The sequence below is a fragment of the Acipenser ruthenus genome, chromosome 19 (assembly GCF_902713425.1).
Source record: "Acipenser ruthenus chromosome 19, fAciRut3.2 maternal haplotype, whole genome shotgun sequence".
Taxonomy (NCBI): Eukaryota; Metazoa; Chordata; class Actinopteri; order Acipenseriformes; family Acipenseridae; genus Acipenser; species Acipenser ruthenus.
Genome location: NC_081207.1, coordinates 7,830,738 through 7,850,069, shown reverse-complemented (window position 1 = coordinate 7,850,069; position 19,332 = coordinate 7,830,738). Strand labels below are relative to the sequence as shown.

The 19,332-nt window shown below is 37.7% G+C and overlaps 1 protein-coding gene across 1 annotated transcript in view; it reads right to left on the bottom strand.

The window, feature by feature from the left end:
* Positions 1-2,047: 2,047 nt before the first annotated feature.
* LOC117424126 (ras-related protein Rab-40B-like) overlaps positions 2,048-19,332 on the bottom strand; it is a 57,913-nt gene continuing 40,628 nt past the window's right edge. The window contains exons 2-6 of the mRNA XM_034040225.3: positions 19,175-19,235; positions 14,893-14,953; positions 7,417-7,494; positions 5,101-5,323; positions 2,048-3,132 (exon numbers count right to left, since the gene is read on the bottom strand). Of these exons, the coding sequence (XP_033896116.2) occupies positions 2,861-3,132; positions 5,101-5,323; positions 7,417-7,494; positions 14,893-14,953; positions 19,175-19,235 (695 nt within the window). The 3' untranslated portion in view covers positions 2,048-2,860. The remainder of the gene's footprint in view (positions 3,133-5,100; positions 5,324-7,416; positions 7,495-14,892; positions 14,954-19,174; positions 19,236-19,332) is intronic.

Below are 19,332 nucleotides of genomic sequence, written 5' to 3'. Positions count from 1 at the left end.
GATTATTTGGCTGTGAACTCCCTGGACCTCTGATATAACTGCTTGCATTAAATAACACATAGGGGTTGGAAGTTGCTTTACTGGCCTGTTACCGGACCCCAGGAATAAAACAGCATATAACTAACATCTGGAGTAAATGAATGAATGAACATGTGTACATGAACACTTTATTTTGCTTTTTCTTTACTTCTAGTCATCGTTTGGTATAATGTGTTGTTTATGCTATGCAAAATAGATACGACGTCCAATGTGCACAGCTGTCTCCTAGCAAGTGAAGGCACCACTGTATTCTGGATGCTGTAGTTTATTCTAGGAACATGTCATCCGGGCACACGAGACATCATTGGAAAGCCCCAAGCCTGATGTTCCCCAGCAGCACGGTGCTGTTCTGTGGTCAACCGAAAAGAGAAGTGAATCTATGAAAACCAGAATTCAGATTTCAAATCATACACTCGTAATTACTGTAACTAGAAATGTTTGCATCATTTTTTTTTATATATATAATTTTTGCTGTCAATGTAATCCCATTCCAGGAAGATACAATTATAATACCAGTACATTATCCTAACAAAATAATTAGCAGACCATAACATTCCAAGCAGCCTACTTGGTAGCAATTTTAGTGTCACAGCATTCCACTGAAGATCATTTGGTAAGGTGTCCAACTTAATAGACCAAAAACATTTCTTGCAGCAAAAATGTCCGCAGTTGGTTGTTAGACCCTTCTCCTTTTACAGTATTCTGGTAGTAAACATTCAAAACACTATTTAATAATTAATATAGGTTTTAAAACCTTTAAGTAAGACTCTAGTTAAAGTTTTATGAGCAGGGTCCACAGTCCTGCTTGGAGACGAAAGGGCAGAGTGTAATTAAGTGTGTGCCTACAGCTCAATACACTCGCATTGGACCTAAATACATAATTACCTGTTTTCCATGAAAAGTCTTTGAGTACATCTCTTTCTGTAGCGGTTTTTTACGACCTGTTGCGTACAAAGACTGCACACTATCGTGTAGTCTATTATTTACAGCAGTAAACCTTTTCCATTAAATTCCTGTCATCCTGAGAAATGATATTCCTGTTGTTCATGGGGACTGGTCACAGTGCTTAGTAATTTAAAGAACTTGCATCGATATTCTTAAGCCTCGGAGGCCTGAACTTGACATCGTCAAGCGTTCACACCAGGGCTTTTGTAGGATATCAGTCAAAACAGAATTATTAAAGGCAGCATGTATAACTCTATGGGCTGTTTCAAGTTCTAGTATTGCCTTTGTAATAATAATAATAATAATACATGATTATTATGTATTTTTGTTTACAACTGTAAGTCGCCCTGGATAAGGGTGTCTGCTAAGAAATAAATAAATAAATTAATAATAATAATAATAATAATAATAATAATACAGTGCAGTATACCTGACTGTTATAATAGGGGTGTGATTTTTATCGAGAGGTTGTGGTGACATTCATAAACTAGTAAAGTCTTAATAAAGGATGTATGGTTTTGGGGCTGATTTTCAAAACTTGGAAAGTGAATTGTATATCAATTTCAAACAAATAAATCTGCTTTTGCATTTTAACTTGTGTCTGATGCTCTGTTTTGCTCAGATACATTGTCAAAGTAAATATAGAACATTTACTTTTTTGGTTTAAGAGCTTAATTAATGCAGATTTACAAAGTTAAAAAAAAATCAGGCTGATTGTGTGGAATATATTTTAGTGCTGGTATTTCCGTAGCTTTGTACAATGTTTTCCTCAGTTCTGATTTTAAATCATGATTTTCTGTCAGGGAGTGCAGTGAATTGAATGGTAGTGCAACCTGAGGTATGCCATTTGGGCACAAAGTGTTTTAGTAATATACTGATTTCTTTGCAACTTTCTCTTGTCTTAATTTTCAACTACAGTGGACTCAAATAGTTTAACATGTTTAGTATCTACGAAAATATATAGCCAATTGACAAAATCTTGCAAGTATGCAAGTAACAGTCCTGGACTTTATTTAGTTAAGATAACCATGTAAGGAAACAATGTAGACGGAGGGCAAAACATGTGAAAAATAAGTCTTTTCTTGTTTGAAACATTTATTGGAAATAATAGTGCTCATAATTTACAAAACACTTTGTAAAAACACTTTTGTTTGTTGCTCCGACATCTCTTCACTTTACCAACATCTTTGGCATCTTCCTTCCTCTTTGCAATCCCTATCACTTTACACTTTAAAAATGAAATAATATATGATACAGACCAAACAATAAAGCACAAAAGTATCAAATAACACAATATATATTAAATACACAAAAAGCAGATTTTCCTGTATATTAATTTATGTACAGGTTTCTGCAGCCACCTTTCATTAGTGCTTGTGAGATTCCAAGGAATACTTGAAAATGGCTTAAATAAAAATCCATTTCATGGGTCAGCAAACTTTAATGTAGTTATTTTACAATAATTCTATTGCATCGAAATACTAACTCCCACCAAAATTTTAATAGTTTTGATTACACACAATCCCTTATTTCCATGATTTAAAAAAAACAAAAAACTGTCATACTTTCCATGTATTTATTTTTAATTCATTAAGAATGGCTCAGACCAAAACCCAAACTAAAAAGAAAAGTCTCTTCTGTACACCTCCCAGGTAAAGATTTACATCTGCACACCATTATAGTGCATTGTCGTCCCGAATCCACAACATTGATCTAGCAGCAACATTAATCTGAGTGAACCCAGAAAGAGATCCCAACATTCATCATTATTATTTCATCTCCTTTCCATGAAGCCCAGTAGTGAATAGCTTCTGGGGTCCTTGAATGACAAGGGGTTTCAGTCAGTAACTCCCTGTAGTTATTGCTGGGGGCGGGGCTAGGAGATCTTGCAGCTGTTCCTGGCACAGCTCTGTGACAGGCTCAGAGGAGGACCAATCATTTTGTTTTTCTTCAGGCTGTTCCTCTTGTTGCCGCTGCTGGCGGTGAGGGAATACGAGCGCCCGTGCATCATCCTGGCGTTCAGTCCGTTGGCCATGGAGAAAGACTTCAGGTGGCTTTTTAAGGCAACAGGGAGAGGGAGCTTGTCCACCAGGTGAACAGGGGTGCAGGACACTATGGATCGACAGCAGAGGTCCTGAAGACTCAACACTAGGAGAGATACAGGAAAAAAATTCTGATACAAAAAGTTACCTCTGTATGTTAGTTTATCTTTGTGAAATATATATTACCACCATGATGCTACAAAAGCCAAGCGATATTGTATTACCCTTAAGTATATTATATTGACACTTATGTGTACACTGCTCCACCTACAAGACTGAGAACTCACCAGAGGTTTGTTTGTATCCTTGGTAGTTATTTCCAAATGGAGTCCTGCTTATACTGCACTTACTTTTTCATCTAGGTATAGCAGTAAGGAGAGTTGCCCAGTCACTCAGCAGCTAAACTGGGCCTAAACCCAGCATGCCTTCCTTTTAGCCTTTTGATTAAACCACAAGATATAACTGCCCGCTACAAAAGCAATAGTAACACCGAGATGGATATAAAACACCAGTCTGGTAATACCTTTGACACGACTCTGCTGGTATAACCTGTTATGCTCCTTTCCATAGTGCTTTGAGAATTTAAAAACCTTTATATGGTGTGGCAATGTGGTGCCATTTCCCCATTGTTCACTTTCATCATTTACCACTTGGTGGCAGCAGTACTATGAGAACAACAGCTACATTGCCATGCAAATGCAACCATAGTTTCCATTGAGGTAAATAATTGTTAACACTGTTCTTCTTATTTACTTGGACATTTAGATAGGACATCTAGCAAAGAGGGAATTAAACCATGAGCCAAGCCATGAACACTTAGTCAAAACCCTTAAGTGGCCAACTTTATAGTGCAATTTTCCTTCCAGTAATTGTAAATAGCCTACACTGTAACTGGTTCAATAATATAACATAATCTTTTGACTGCCCTTTTCTATAAGAAAACAGTATTTAAAAACATGGTGTAAACACTATATACACAAATTATATTGATAAAAGTAGAAATGACTTGACAATAAGGCAAATACAGATAAATGACGATAAAAAGCAAAATACTTTAATTCATGTTCATGAAAAATGTGTCTAATTTCAATGTGAATGCAATGGTGGTTGTAAATTGTAGCCTATAGCTATTATAATCTAAACAGTGCTTTTATCTGGTTAGGTTGGCTTGAAGGCTGAGAATAGTAACAAACCACTCAGAATGTTTCTCAAAGGTATGACTATGTTTTTATTACCAGATTTCAATATGAACAGTTTGATTTTCTTTTCCAAAAAAATTGTACAAATTGCATTTTAGCGTAAAGACCTTTAAAAAATTGGCCCATTGTGTTTTTATCATTTAGATTAGATTTTTCCCTTTATACTCTGTACCATTTGTAAATACACCAAGCACAGTTTTAAAATAGGTTGTGAAATAGCTGTGCAGAAGGATTATAATTACAAAAGAACAGATCTTAAAAGGATGTGTAATTATAGGACTGCCTTTGAATCACAAGAGGATTCAAATTCTAGATAACATTCCCTTTGTGTGGAAGAAAAATCAGTCTTTACGGCGTTGTCATAGAGGCTGTCACATTGATTTCCACACTTAGAGCGAGTTTATAGTTGTCAATGCAGACATGCCTTGAGGATAAATATTTAATGTTTCTGAACTATATTTCCTCCTCCAGTCCCATCAATATGTTTGATCTGTTTCGCCTCTGTAGCAGGGAACAGTACTGTATAGGAAACATAAAAGTAACGAGGAGCCCTTTTGATACTGTTAGTAGTATGTATGAGCACCTCCAATCCCACCATTGATATGCATCCCCACAGGGATAGCAACTGTGATTAAGACAATTATCCAGTACCAAAAATGCCATCAAAACACATTTATAAAGGTTTAAAAAAAAATCCTTTCTAAATAATAATTAGGAGGGAACACTGCGTCCGATATTAATGCTTAATCAATACAAACCATTTGAAACCACAGCTGTAGGTTCTAACTAATGCTAGACGACTGCTTTGGTTTCACAAACTCAAGTTTAGTGTGGATGCCCTAATAGCAGCACGAAGGATGAAACATTCAGCATACCTTTGTTGGGCCTCCAGAGTCTCTCCATCCCGTGCCTCATCAGCACGATCCGGGCCAGCTCAGTGAAGGACTCGGTGATGTTGAAGTTACACAGAGGGCTCACCTCGAAGAAGGTGATGCCGAGACGCTCTGCGTAGACCTGGGCCTGCTCTGTAGTCACCTGTCTCTTGAAGGCCAGGTGAAGACGATTCCCCACCAGGATCTTAGGAACACCCGGTGCATGCTGGTGAGGATAAAAAAGGAAAATGGCACTGTTGTATAAGTCCTCTATTCAGACTAATTAAAATCAGTTCTAACAGTTTTAGCGTTTGTATTCCTCTGCTGGCAGACAGTGGAGCACCTTAGGGTCTCAGGTAGGTTGTATTACGGAGCAGTTTTCAGACAGTCAGCATATGGCCACTGATTTACTATAGGTGTCTGCTCATATAAATACATGTGGAATTAATCATGAAAGAGGGATTACTTCATTGGAATACAGTAGGTCATTATACTATTTTTAATGTGGAATTATATTTGAATTCCTATGTATATAAATTGGTAGCAAAACTGCGTTTAATTAAGTATTTATTATTAAAATATTTCCCCACAGGACTAGCCCCATGTCGTTTGCATGGGGGTCTCAGCCGATCGTGATTTCTATATTGGGGGATATATGCTCACCAACCTTCTTGTCAGTAATAGATAGTCTTTGCAGAACTATTCCTGACATTAAACTCTGATGATTAAAGTGGAGGTTGCAGTGAATCATCACAGCAATTAATCTGTGTCATACACTAACTTACTACAGTGCTAAAATTGATCCGAAGAGTCTTTCTTTATATTGGTGCAGCACTGAAATCATTAAGCTTATCGATGCAGGTAGTTTTAGATTATCAGCTATTCAACAAAATAAGAACAGAGTAAAAATAAACACAGAAGCTACATTCTATCTACTTCAGAGATTGAAGAATGACATCTAAAGCAACTTGTATAATGAGGACATGGCCATTTCTGACAATTCAGCAGTATATCTGGTCATTTCCTGCTTATTGTTTTCAATTTGAAAAACGTTTAAAAGGGTGTTGAAACTTGTTTATGGCCTTTGGAGATTCACAAAACAAAGCACCACGCAGTGGATTAATACATTGATCAAATCCCCCTATGTAAAGGGGCCTCACATTCTCGCTATGTAATGTGTTTAATTACACAGTATGTGTAAGTTTGAGCAGGGGGGAAATTTAAAAAAACCTACACGTACAAGTCACATCATGTCTTCATCTTGTTGACATTCTCATAAAACTCTTCTGATGTGGTGCAAGAAGAAAATTGTTTCAGGATGTGACCGCTGCTGATTTCACATTTTAGATTCCCACGGAGTATATATGGGTTTTATATTCCTCTACATAACACACAACCAAAATGACAACGGTTGAATAAACCTGAATAAGTGGCATTAATTATTTACTTTGATTACTCTAAAGCCCTGCGTACAGTACATAGAAGCCCAAACGAAGAATGCGTTACAAGTGGTTTGAAAAAGGAAGATAAACCAAAAAACGATTTGACCATGTAATATGATGTATGAGAAGTTAGTCTCCAATATCTAATCCAAATTATATTGCACGCCACTGGCAACAGTTCGGTTCAGGCTAATTTTTTCCAGTCCTATTTCACAAGATTTTTCACTGATTTTCAAACAAATCCCAATCATTAACTTTAAAGGCAGCTGCATATCTTAAAAGTCATTCTTAAACCCTTCTGACTTGTTTTTCTTGTTGTATTATTTATGTAACTAAGATACAGTAACACTGTTCTTCAAAGTGGACTTTCAAGGCACTTCTTAAAGTGAGGTATATATACTAACAAGATATCTTATTTCGTAAAGCATGTCAACCAATACTGTCTATTATATACAATGTTCTTTTCCAGCTAAATCCCATATTTTTCCAGCACGAAAGCTTTGTAAATTGCATGTTCGCCAACATGAAGCACAGGAATAGTGGAATCAAAATAAAGGTCTCCTAAACCACAAAATCTAATGCCATAATACTGGTGTTCAGATTTCATGCAAATAAACTTGAAAGCTCAAATTCAATAGAATAATAAAGTGTTTTTTTTTTTTTTTGTGCTATTTTGAATGCTGTATGGCACCTGCCACACTCATAAGCTCTGCATTTCCTCATAATTACTCACATTCCCAGAAGATCAGTCATGCACTTTTTTTTAAATTTATTTACCCTGACTTACATCAGACAGTTTTTGTAATGGGCCGACCTCTTTTTACACTTAGCGCCGGTATCACTACTTCTAATAACCTGCAGGTGAACTGTAACCTACCTCATCAATCTCCTTGATCCACCTGTCAATACCGTCAAATGACCAGCGATTGGTGATGTCATAAACCAGGATCACGCCCTGTCAAAAAATAGACACAGGATATAAAGATCAGCCACTTTTATTTGATAATCAGAAACCATTTTGCTCAAGCCACCTAACAATTGTATGTAAGGAAGCTAAAAAAACTGCAAATCAGAATTCATAATGCAAAGTCATTTTCCATAAACACCTGCAGCTAAAAAAAACAGCTGTCCGTGGCTACAGGCAACCTATTTTTGTACACAGACAGGTTTAAATAAATTTCCTGAAAATCTCAAATAATTCGTTTTTTTCCCAGCTTTCAGACGTTGTTATAGTTCTGCCTCTTTTCATCAGACTGGAAAAAGCCCAAACAATTTATTAAACAGGCATGAATGATTTATACTTTTCCCTGCAAGTAGAGATAAGCCAGCAATGTTTATTTTATTTTGCTAAATAAAACAGCTGTGTTGTACTGTAGGCAGCCCAGTAATTATACAACATAACATTCAGCTAATGGGAATCAATTACTTCTGAGAGATTTTCATCTTTATAAAACTGTTAGAAGTGTGTTGATCGTTGCGTTGACAGAAGTAACATTTTCTACCAAGGTTTAGATCTGGCTTGGAGATTAATGAAAAATCACAAACTGGCAAAGTGGGTGCATGTTTACAATGACTGATATATTTATCTTTAAAAAAAGTCACATTTCTCAACTTTTAAATGTTACAGGATTTTACATAGAGCTTAGTGCCCTCTGGTGTCTACATCAGTGGGGTTTTCAAAGGGAAGATCAAATCTGAATTGGAGCCACGCTACCCTATTCACTGGAGTTGGAGAACCCACACACAAGCATATACAGCAGCATAACAAAAAAGTCGGGTAAAAGTGAAATATAAACCAAAACCTAGTAATTTATTGAGTATATCCATAAGTAATTGTGACACACTGTCATTTCCACATTTCTTTCCCTATTTTCAACTTAAAATGAGATGTTAAATGCTTGACAGGAAGACAAAAACTTGGTGGTCTCAGCCATTCAGGGTCTTCATAAAAGCCACCCCAATTGAATCTCATACTTTTACATTATTGTCTGAACTCTTTGTAATAATATGAAAACAGAAAAGAATACTGAAAACAGATCATAAAGTTGTGCATTGGGGACTACAGAAAGAAAATGGAACAGTACTAATCCTGTCAACCCCTCCTTGGGTCACTGACAGGATTAACAGCATCAATTCCATTGTTTAATCTGCTAATTTACACCTTCCTGTTTCTATCAAACAAGCAAAAGCCATTAACACACCCACTGATATTTTCCATGACAGCCAACACTGGAGTGCTGAAGCCTTCAGGTGACATTTATCACTAAAAGCATTAAGGCACCAGATTTTAAAATAAAATTCCTCCTAATCCTCAATTTTAAGCATAATTGTTAAAGACAGGCCGGGAGGCAGCAGTGTGGAGTAGTGGTCAGGGCTCTGGACTTGACCGGAGGGGCGTGGGTTCAATCCCAGGTGGGGGGCACTACTGCTGTACCCTTGAGCAAGGTACTTTACCTAGACTGCTCCAGTAAAAACCCAACTGTATAAATGGTATATAAAAAATAATGTGATATCTGTATAATGTGATATAATTGTAACAATTGTAAGTCGCCCTGGATAAGGGCGACTGCTAAGAAATAAATAATAATAATAATAATTACTAACTTTAATGTTTGGTAGTAGCTGATTCTTCATTATTTATTAGTAAAAAATAAGAAAAAGGATGTTACCTTAAGTAAATACATAATGTATTCTTCTTCAGTTCCTGGGTGAATTGGCAAATGTGCAGTGCTTTTCAGTATGAGGGTGTGATGAGGTGCCCTCCCCTTGTGCCTATTTATGTATTTGTATTATTATTATTATTATTATTATTATTATTATTATTATTATTATTATTATTATTATTATTATTATTATTATATGTGTGTGCGGATGGATAAAAGCCATCCGACATTATTGTTTATTGTTTGAGACCAGTGAAAAGCCGGTCTCGTAAAGTGTAGCTGGCAGGGATGGGGTTAAATCCCGATTCCAATAAAGCCTGTGGGAATATGACTGGAGCCTTACTAAGGTAATTGTTTAATGGGTAATTAAGGCTCCAGCCACAATATAAAAGACCCACTAAAGGCTCAGACAGGAGGAGAGTCGTGAGGAGAGAAATAAAGATAAGAGCGAAAGCTACTACCTAGCGAACAAAGTACTCGTTTGATCAAAAGCATTATAATTATTTGTGTTATTTTGTTTTGGTCAATGTGCCCATTTAATTTGTGTTTTGTTTAAATCTTTGTTTTATTATTTAATAACGATACGGCTGCGGTCGTTTTGGCCCCGTACAAACGGTTTTGTTTTGCACTTCTTCCTGGTCCGTGATGTCATCCCACACGCCACTCAAGCCCATCTGATCACAGAGGGCAACAAGGCATATGGAAATATAAAGAAAAATCCAGCTGTTTTTAAAAATAAATTGCTGTATTACGTTATTTTCAGTGGCACAGACTGTCTGCGATGAATAAACTAAGTGGAATTTTCTCACTACAAATAAACAGACTTTGTAAAACACTGCTGTCTAGGCAGAAAACTTGGTGGCATACATATCACTTTGCACAACACATTGCCCTGTTATACTATTTATTTCAAAATGCGACAGAATGCAAAACAAACTGAGCATATATTCCTGTGGCTTACTGGTATAAGAAGAAGACTGGGAAGAAACTTTTAACATTTTTAGTTTTAAGAAACTTTTTTAATCGGTACAGTTAACAGATGGTTCTTCAGCGATTTGAAATGAGGAAAGACAAAGCTGTAGCCACTTGTAATAGTAAAGTAAAACTACAACAGGAAATTTATTTCAAACATGTGGATGAAAGAAAGAGGGCATTCTTCTCTGTAATAACCCTCAGCGTGTGAGTAATAATAACTGCTTTATGAAGAGTGTTAAGGAGAAGGTATCAGTTTAACTTGCTTCGCTAAATCACTGGACAGCACACAGCCCATCCATTTGCAGTGGATCTTCGGCTCTCCTGTAGTAGCTGTCATTGCATCTCCCTCTGGAAAAACCTGATTGATGATACCATGCGCCTCTGAAGGGTCTACTCTCAATCTCACCGCTCCCTATAAAAATGCTATTAATCACTACCATCTCTCACAGTGACATGTAAATGAAATGTGTCCTTAAATGAGATGACAGCTGCTACTGCCCTCAAGCTCTGCACTATGCCTACATGTCACGTTCAGTCTACCGGTAGAATTGACCACAAATTGCCATCTAATGTATTCTACGGACTTACTTTTGCACCTACCTTACATAATATTAATGGACTCTAACTTCTGTCAGCCTTTACTTGTATACACTGCAGCCCAAAAGGCAGTCACTGAACACAATTTAAGATTAAAGGTCACAAATATTGTTTTGACCTCAGCGCAGCTAAGCAATATGGATCACTGTTTTCCCTGTGCTTCAAGAACTGGCTTGTCAAAAGTGAATCAGAGAATTTAGATTTTCATTGAAATGTTTGAAGGTTGTTTTCCCCAGTTACACCAGTACAGTTACACCGGTCTGTAATGCTATTGTTTGAAACCAAGCACTTTTTATATTTGCGTGTTAAACTGTGTCTATATGAAGATCTATGGAGCTGTATGAAGTGGTTCATTATTCCAGGTGGCCCCTGAATGTCTTTCCTATTCCCACACACCCAAACTGTCCTTCTGTTACACTGCAACAAACAAGCCTTGTGCTTCTTATTAAATCTTAATTACAAATGACCCAACTATTCCATGAACATGAAACATTTATCATTCTAGAATTTAATTAAGCACTGTTAAAATGCTGCCATTTGCAAAGTGTGGTGCGGTTCTAAAAATATAATTTATCTGAGCGCAAGTGTGTTTACAATATCTAAATAACCACTACTTGCACTGGAGAAGGCAGTAATTACAGACATCCGTGCAAAGTCATGTCCGTTTTTATGTTGTTTTGAGAATAAAGCCATTTAAAGCCCGGTGTTGTAATAGTTTATGAAGACAGAAGACGTTGCATTTCATACGATCAGGAGCACAATCCTGTTATGCCAAGTTGTTAATTTTGACTATTATTGGCTGAAGTAGCCATTGTGTGTCTAAAATCTTTACACAAAGCAGCCTTGGGATGAAAGTTACAATGCAATACATCCGATCTAAACAGAACCATATGAAGATATTGGGTATTGCAGCTTCTGCGAAATATTTTGCCACTAGACTAAAGCCCAGCGCAGCTGCACAAATTAGGTAAACAAACAGACTAATCAACAGTATATAAACAATGAGTGTGTAATCAAAGATAAATATTCTTTGGGGGGGTGCTTTAAATGCCACAGGTGGCTGTGCTAGGAAGCTGAATTAGTGCTGGTGCAGTGTGCTCCCCAGGGGCATCATGCTCATGAATAACAGATGAGCGCATGGTATGCAAGTACAGATATAGCACAGAGATTCTGACATGCTGCATATGTGCTTTGTCTTTTCTTCTGGAACTTTAAGTCTTTAAAGCTCACTGAAGTCAACAACACAAGTACTGCTGAGTTAAATAGCAGTCAGGGTACACTGAAGGAAGGTAACACACCTGCCCATTGGTGGCATTTGGTATGTTTGTATTCAGAGACCAGAGCTTTGTATGTACATATTGATAGCACAGTTGGTTTTGTACAGTTATGAAAGCAAAATCAAACTATAGTTAACTGTAGCTAAAAAATGGCAACTCCGAGTGTTTTTCTGATGGTAAATTAAATTAGACGCAATAAGAAACATGAGATCTGGCTGCTCTTCAACGTTGTGGCAGGGAGCGAGAGGATCTGAGCTGTAAATCTCCCTCCCGACCCAAGAGGGCGCTAAGCACAGGTACTTGTACCTCTGTGCGGAGAGCAGCCGGCTTGAAGGCTGGGGCGGAAATGGAAGTCGGCTGTCTTGGTGCAGGGCGGAATGCCCATATTAGGGGACGAGACTACTGTGATCAGCTGTGTTGCATTAGACAGTGGGCAGGTGTGTCGAGTCGCGCTGATCATGGGGTGGAGTCTCTTGATATGTAAAGGCTGTCATTCTGGGAGTACGGGTCACTTTGAGGTTAGACGTAATGTGTAACCTGAGCTGCTGTGTGTTTTGTTTATTTGTCCGTGTGTCTATGTGTTGTGCTTTGTGTTAATAGGACCGGGAAGTGACTGACCCCAGGGAACTGCTGCACCACTGCCAGTTCACCCAAACCCTGGAGCTGTTTACCTTTGCCCTGAACAACCTGTATTTGAGCATGAGCACTTTTCACCACCCTGGGAAGTGTACCCAGAACTGAGAGGGACTCGTTCTGTTGGGACTTTTTATTGACCATTTCAATTCCTTTGGCCTGTGAGTCCATTTTGAATAAAGTGCACCCCGACTACCATTGCTGGTGTTGGGGCTGTTTGTAGCGAACCCATGACTTTGTGAGGTCATTTCTACCACCGCACACATCACACCGTCATAAATGTGTTCTTGGGCCTTACAAATGGCAAAGGTTTCAGTGTGTGCTTTTCTTACATGGGCACACAGCCACACAACTGTTTTCTTTTGACAACTAACAGCTTAAATGCCCCCAGCCATCAAATAACATTTTTTTCCAAAGGAAGCTCTACAGTATAGGTGGGGTTTTATTACTGACTGGCTTTGGTATTAGTATCTGTATGACTCCCAAAGAAGTAAAGCACATATACTTTCGAGTAATCCTTTAAGTGCCAAATATTACATACAGTATATAACACTTAACCAGTACTTGAATTTGAATTACATGTAAAAGGTATTACAGTATTATCCAAACATAGGGGTCTAATCAATACAGCTAAACACAGGTCACAATTTAAAAATCATTATTCTTTTATTTTTGGTTTTTAATACCGCCTTACGTTTTTATGATTTGATTGGTTCTTATTACAATTGTTCAAATACTGTTTTATTTTTTTATAAATCTGTTTTAAGGTGCTGTGACCATGAGTTAAGGAACTAACAACCAAACGAGCAAGATGGGCTGAATGGCCTCCTCTCGTTTGTAAACTTTCTTATGTTCTTATGTTCTTAACTGTTGCCTGTTCTAGCTGCCTCCCAGAGTCAGATGTGTGCCTTAGTGTCTTTATATTAGGAAGCGCCAGCACCATCTAGTGCACAACCAGTGTATTATCAGAAAAACAAAAGGAAACCTGATTCGAAGTGGCAGATCACTCTGTCAACAAACACGTTTTATTAGATCGATGTTACAGCTACGGCAGGCAGCTGAAGAGCAGCTCCCAAAAACAAAAAACACAGTGATTTGATAATTCCAATAGAACAACTTAGAATGATTGTAATTGTCATAAAATGTTGGATACATTAAGAAAAAAGCATGCATTTAATGTGAATCTACTTAGACTTTAAAATAAGGCCCTCCTTAGAATTTTATATAAACTCCAATGCACTGCTGGTCTCAACAATTAACACTGTGCTGCGTACACCCCTGTACCACAGAAGGGTTTATTATTTAGCTGGAATCTACATAATGGACAATTGCTGTACATAACTGCAGCACTGTGTTTACTGAAGCTCTGTTAGACAGGGCAGCACAGAACAGATCAAGGTTACAATTGTACTGTCTGCAATGAGGCATCATTAGTTCTGCTTTACAACCTTTTCAATCCGACAGGCATACACAACTATTTCTGCACCAACGTGATTAAATATCTTCAAGTTTACTTGTTGCTGTGGAATTGTGCCTTGTGTTCAGAGCATAGGACTGGAGCTTGGAGTAACTCATCTCAGACACTGATTTAGTATCTGACCCTGGAGTTATCTGGGCCTCTAGCCCAGCTGTACAAATGGGTGGAATAGGGGGCTGGGAAGCATTTACTTCTCACGGCTTTACCCAGGAGGCCGGGGTTCGAAACGGATGTGTTGCCTGACTATCGGTCACCCTTTTAGCATAAAAAGGGTCAATAGTTCCCGTTCACAATCGTTGTGTTCAGATGAATAAAATGCATCATTAGCAGCTTTTTAAAAAACAAGGTGCTTTCGTGCATATGACAAGGACAGTTTTGCACAGCATTTTGCTGGAACAGCCCTGAAGCCCCCCTTTCATTACCACAAGGGACACTGACAATCAGTCATAATGGTGAACGCGGAAGAACAACGGGATCAAAGAAGAAAGGAAAAACCTAAATGATAAAGCAGGGTTGAATGTGACATGAAAGCCAAACGGTATGGAAAATGAAGCTGAAAGTAGCAGATGATGGGTTTAAAAATACATAAAGCTCAAATGTAACTGTTCATCCTAAGCAAATGGCTTAGTTAAAGCTCCTGTTGAAAAGCATAACAGTTCTGCTCAGTAGTCTCCCCTTTCTCTCTAAGTGTTGGTGCTCAATACAGTTATTGCCCCAAAAAAGTACCTTACCTGGGCACCTCTGGAGTAGGAGCGGAATATCGTGCAGAACCTCCCCTGGCCAGATGTGTCCCTAAAAGACACAAAAGAAAGCATGGAAATTCAGTTATACAACTGGAGTCCAGTCACTGTACGAACGTGCTTCCAGGTGAGCTGCAGCTACCAGTCATTATTATTCTCCCAGTTTACTCCGTTCATGTCATAAAACCCCTGAAGCACTGCCAAAAAGTAACACTGGCTTTAGAATAACAAGGGAAGAGATCAACTGCGAATCCCTTAACATCCGCTACCCTTTGTACTACTTTCAGGTTCAATAGAGGGCTTGATCTGCAGTTCTGGCTTTCCAACTCAAAATTGCTATCACATTACCCATCAAGAGATCTAAACAAAACACCTGCACTCATACTGTACAGTTGACAGCTCTTCATGCTGCCTTGTCTTTTTATATAAACTGTACAGTTGATCTGGTCTCTTCTTTGGATCCTTAGATTAGCCAAGTAATGTCACTTACTTTTACTCAACTTTTGATAAGAGTTGGATGTATTTTATTAATTACTTGCTGTTTTATTCTTTTAAGAATTTATATTAAACAGGTTTTAAATAAACACAACCAAAGTGGTTGCACTGTACACAAGACTTAAATTAAAAACATATAATATTAAAATGATTATTCTTTAGTCTTCAATGAAACAATTTCAACCACTCTATCTGTAAGAGATATTCAGGTTTCAATATATATCCTGTGAATTTTTAATAACCCAGGAGGAAATAATTTAGTTAAATACTTTTTTTTGTAAATAGCCATTAGGGGACTCGATCCTTGTACAGCAACTTATATCTGCACCAGTTTGTGGTTGTTTTCTGTCCATGCTTGTTCACTGTGACTTGCTGTACTGATCTTTGGACCATGGCACATGAAACAAGAGAAGGGCAACCTTTAATTCTGCCTGAAGCTAGTTGCATTTCATTTCAAGCAATATTTACGCCAACAGAAATAAGATTATTGCAATGCCATGATCTCATGCAATACATTTTTTTTCAGCACGTTATTTGTTCAGAAAAATATTCCCAGACAGCCAGTGATCCCCAATCAAAACAAAAAAAGCTAACTCGAAGTTTTCTCACTCTGCCAATGTCATCTAGTCATACAGGGCGGTTCCTTTGGGAAGCTACGTTCACAGGCTTTGGTTTATAAAAACCATGTTGTTCTTGTTCTTCCCTAGATGCCTGGATCAGTACCCAGGAGCACAAAGCAGCACAGAGATGAATGAGCTGTACTTTAATAGCTTGGCTTACACTGCTACAGTAGCAAGCTATATATTCCATTGTGTTATCTCTCCATCTGCTTCTTTATGTGTTGCAATGAAGACTAAGTAGTTGGGTTGGCTGATTCACTCCCATTAAAACCCACAGACCCATCAGTTTATGTTACAGGAGGTGAGTGTTTTAGTATTTCAGGACCTACAGCTTTTAAAACCTTACAGTGATAATGTTCATGAATGTAGAGGAGATCAGGCACATATTTTTGCAAACTGATAAAACCTGAGGAATGTAAATTACAGGCTTAAATAGATATTCCAACTACAACTTCAAGAAAGCCAAACAAGAACACTCAAGAATTTTACAAAACAGGGCTCAGTGTCTTTTACAACAGACTTAACAGTATATACAAATTTGTAGGCAACTGATCATTGAAAAGATTCAATTAATCTAAATGGTTGAGGATCTAAATACTGCCATTGTTGAAATCATTACACAAAAGGTATCTGGTAGTATGTATGAGTTGCTTTTTTTTGGTTATTTCTTTATATTTAATATTTGTAATACTATTTAAGATTCCCCATTGTTAAGATCAACTGAATAGCCTCCACGGTCTCCTGTAACAGGTGGTCCTAAGGGTTTACCTGTGTTTCAATCCTCCCATCTAGCTTTGAAAACCTTGTACTTGCACAGTTCTACAGTAAACCCATGTGATTGGATCTGATTTGAAAGTTTTTGAAAAGCAGCTGTTTACATTTGATTTCAGCAGTGGGGAAACCGGTAATTCCTCTCTTCTTTTTTGTTCGTAATCCATTGCATACACAACATATGCTGTTTATTTACAGTATTAGACCCTATCGCATACTGGCCATATTGTATTGTTCCTAATTACATTTCTCAAAGACAAATTAAAGATTGTTGTAGTTCTCTAACGTTTACCTTTTATTTCATTTCTGTTATTTAAATAAGCTTTACACAATGCAAACTAAAGACAACAAAATCAAATTTATTGGGGTCTTAAAAACAGGGATCCTTATGCGCTGATCCTGTCTGTCCGTCTGCCACACTCTGCATGGTGAGCATGATAACTGCCTTGATTTTGCACCAATCTTAACCAAACTTGTATTGTACACAGGCATTGCAGACTGCATTTGGCAAATATTATGCGATTATGAGGACTCTATTGGGGATACAAACTGAGCCAGCCTTTTGTTTATTCATTCAGCCCAATCAGTGCTATGGAAGTGCCATTTGGAATACTTTAGGAGTAGTACATGGGATTATTATCACCTACAGCTTGTCAGAAGAAGAATAACTTGGTAGGGCAGAATCTGTTGAGATTTTTTATATAACAGACAAATAAAAGTGTTTCTGTTCAACAGTTGTTATATGACAGTCTGACAAAAGGGAAATGATTCATCCATAACCTCAAGTCACTGAATTAAAAATAGAAGGTCAATCTTGCAAGAAACAAGTCATGCAGACAAATGTTTCTGCTTGTGCCTTCAACAGTGCACACTTTGCATCCACGAATCTATGTGTGTGAGTGTGTGTGTATGTTGATATGCATTAAGATTATGATTATTACAATTCATGAATGGATTGCAATTGCATTGTATTCACAGATCTTCTTTTTCTACCATTCCCCACAGATAAAGAAATCATCACCACCACCGCCACCCTTTCAATTTCCTTGCCAGCTTGCTTGCAGTCCCACACATCATATCACTTCACGATGTAGCAATCTGAACAGCCTTGCTAGACTCCTGCACTTTCCACTCCGCTCACTCTCTGTTCCTTGGCAGGCTGCCCGGGTCAGGTCTGACACAACTGAGTGTGCTGGAACACTGGGGTCTGCTGGTGGATCGGTTTATGCCACACAAATCAAGCTGGTTTAATGCACTTGGATAAGCTCCAAAATACAGAAAGGAAATTAAAATGTGCCACAAAGGTTAGTTACAAGCTGCCAGTTATACAGTATCTATATTAAATACAGTGTGGTATACCATTTAGAAACACGGTTAGGTAACACATGCGTTTGTGAACAAAGGCAGCCCCACGTAAGTATGAATTTGTTATGGAAATGACATTCCTGACATGCACTCTGTAATAGAGGCTGCATCTCCTTTTCACATATCAAGACAGCAGCTCTGACCGCGTTTGATAAGACTGCTGACTGCAGCTGCTCGGTTGACAGGACTCTGGTCAAATTTGACAGCATTGGTTGGGGGAAACTACTGTATTTTATGTATTAAACTATACTGCATGTTAAGACACCCAGACTGGAATCAAAACATTATCTATTAGCATCCTCATTGAACAAAACTTTTAGATAGATGCAATATATTGTTTATGTAAACTGAGCCAAAAAAACTGTTACAAAAATAATCTTGCAAATGCTCTCTGCATCCCAAAAGAAATTTGATGTGTTCACAGAAACAGCTGAATGTTCAAAGCCAGTAAGGAAAGATATAATTATTGCATTGAAAAATAGATTCCATGCGATACTCTCTCTTGACCAAATTCAAATGGAATTATTCCCACAACTTCCAAACCCAAATTCTGAGCCACTGTGGATAGTGTGTAATTATAAATGAACTATAATTGCAGGCAGTTGAAGTTTTTAAAATATACAACAGCCCACCATTAATGCAACATAGAGTGTGTTATTGAATCTTTCATTCTGCCACATACACTACAGATTCAAGTTTAAATATAAACTTCAGCTGACACCAGCTATCTGATTAGGTTTAACTCAAGAGTCTAAAACTGATCAATTTAACTTTTTTTTTTTAAATTAAAAACTCAACTGAAAAGTTCATCAGAGGGATGAGAAGTTATGGTATTGCCAGAATATATCCTTTCCTTTTGTGCATTAAAAATTGCCTTATTTGAAATTTCAGAATGAATAAGATTTCAGCTCTGTAATGACTTCAATAGTCTCTGACCCATAGTAACAGGGGTTCAGCTGCGTTCTTGAGGACTCAGTTATCCAGCTCGCTCCTGACCTCCATCTGTAAAGAACTCAACTTACCAGAGCTGCAGTTTAACCCTCCGTCCGTCCAGCAGAATGGTTGTGGTCTTGTAATCAATCCCTGTCAATGACAAAGAGGAACGTGTTAGGCAGTGTCAGCATTATAGGAATCTGATACCACAAACTTACCATAATGAATCAGACACAAAGCGTGTACA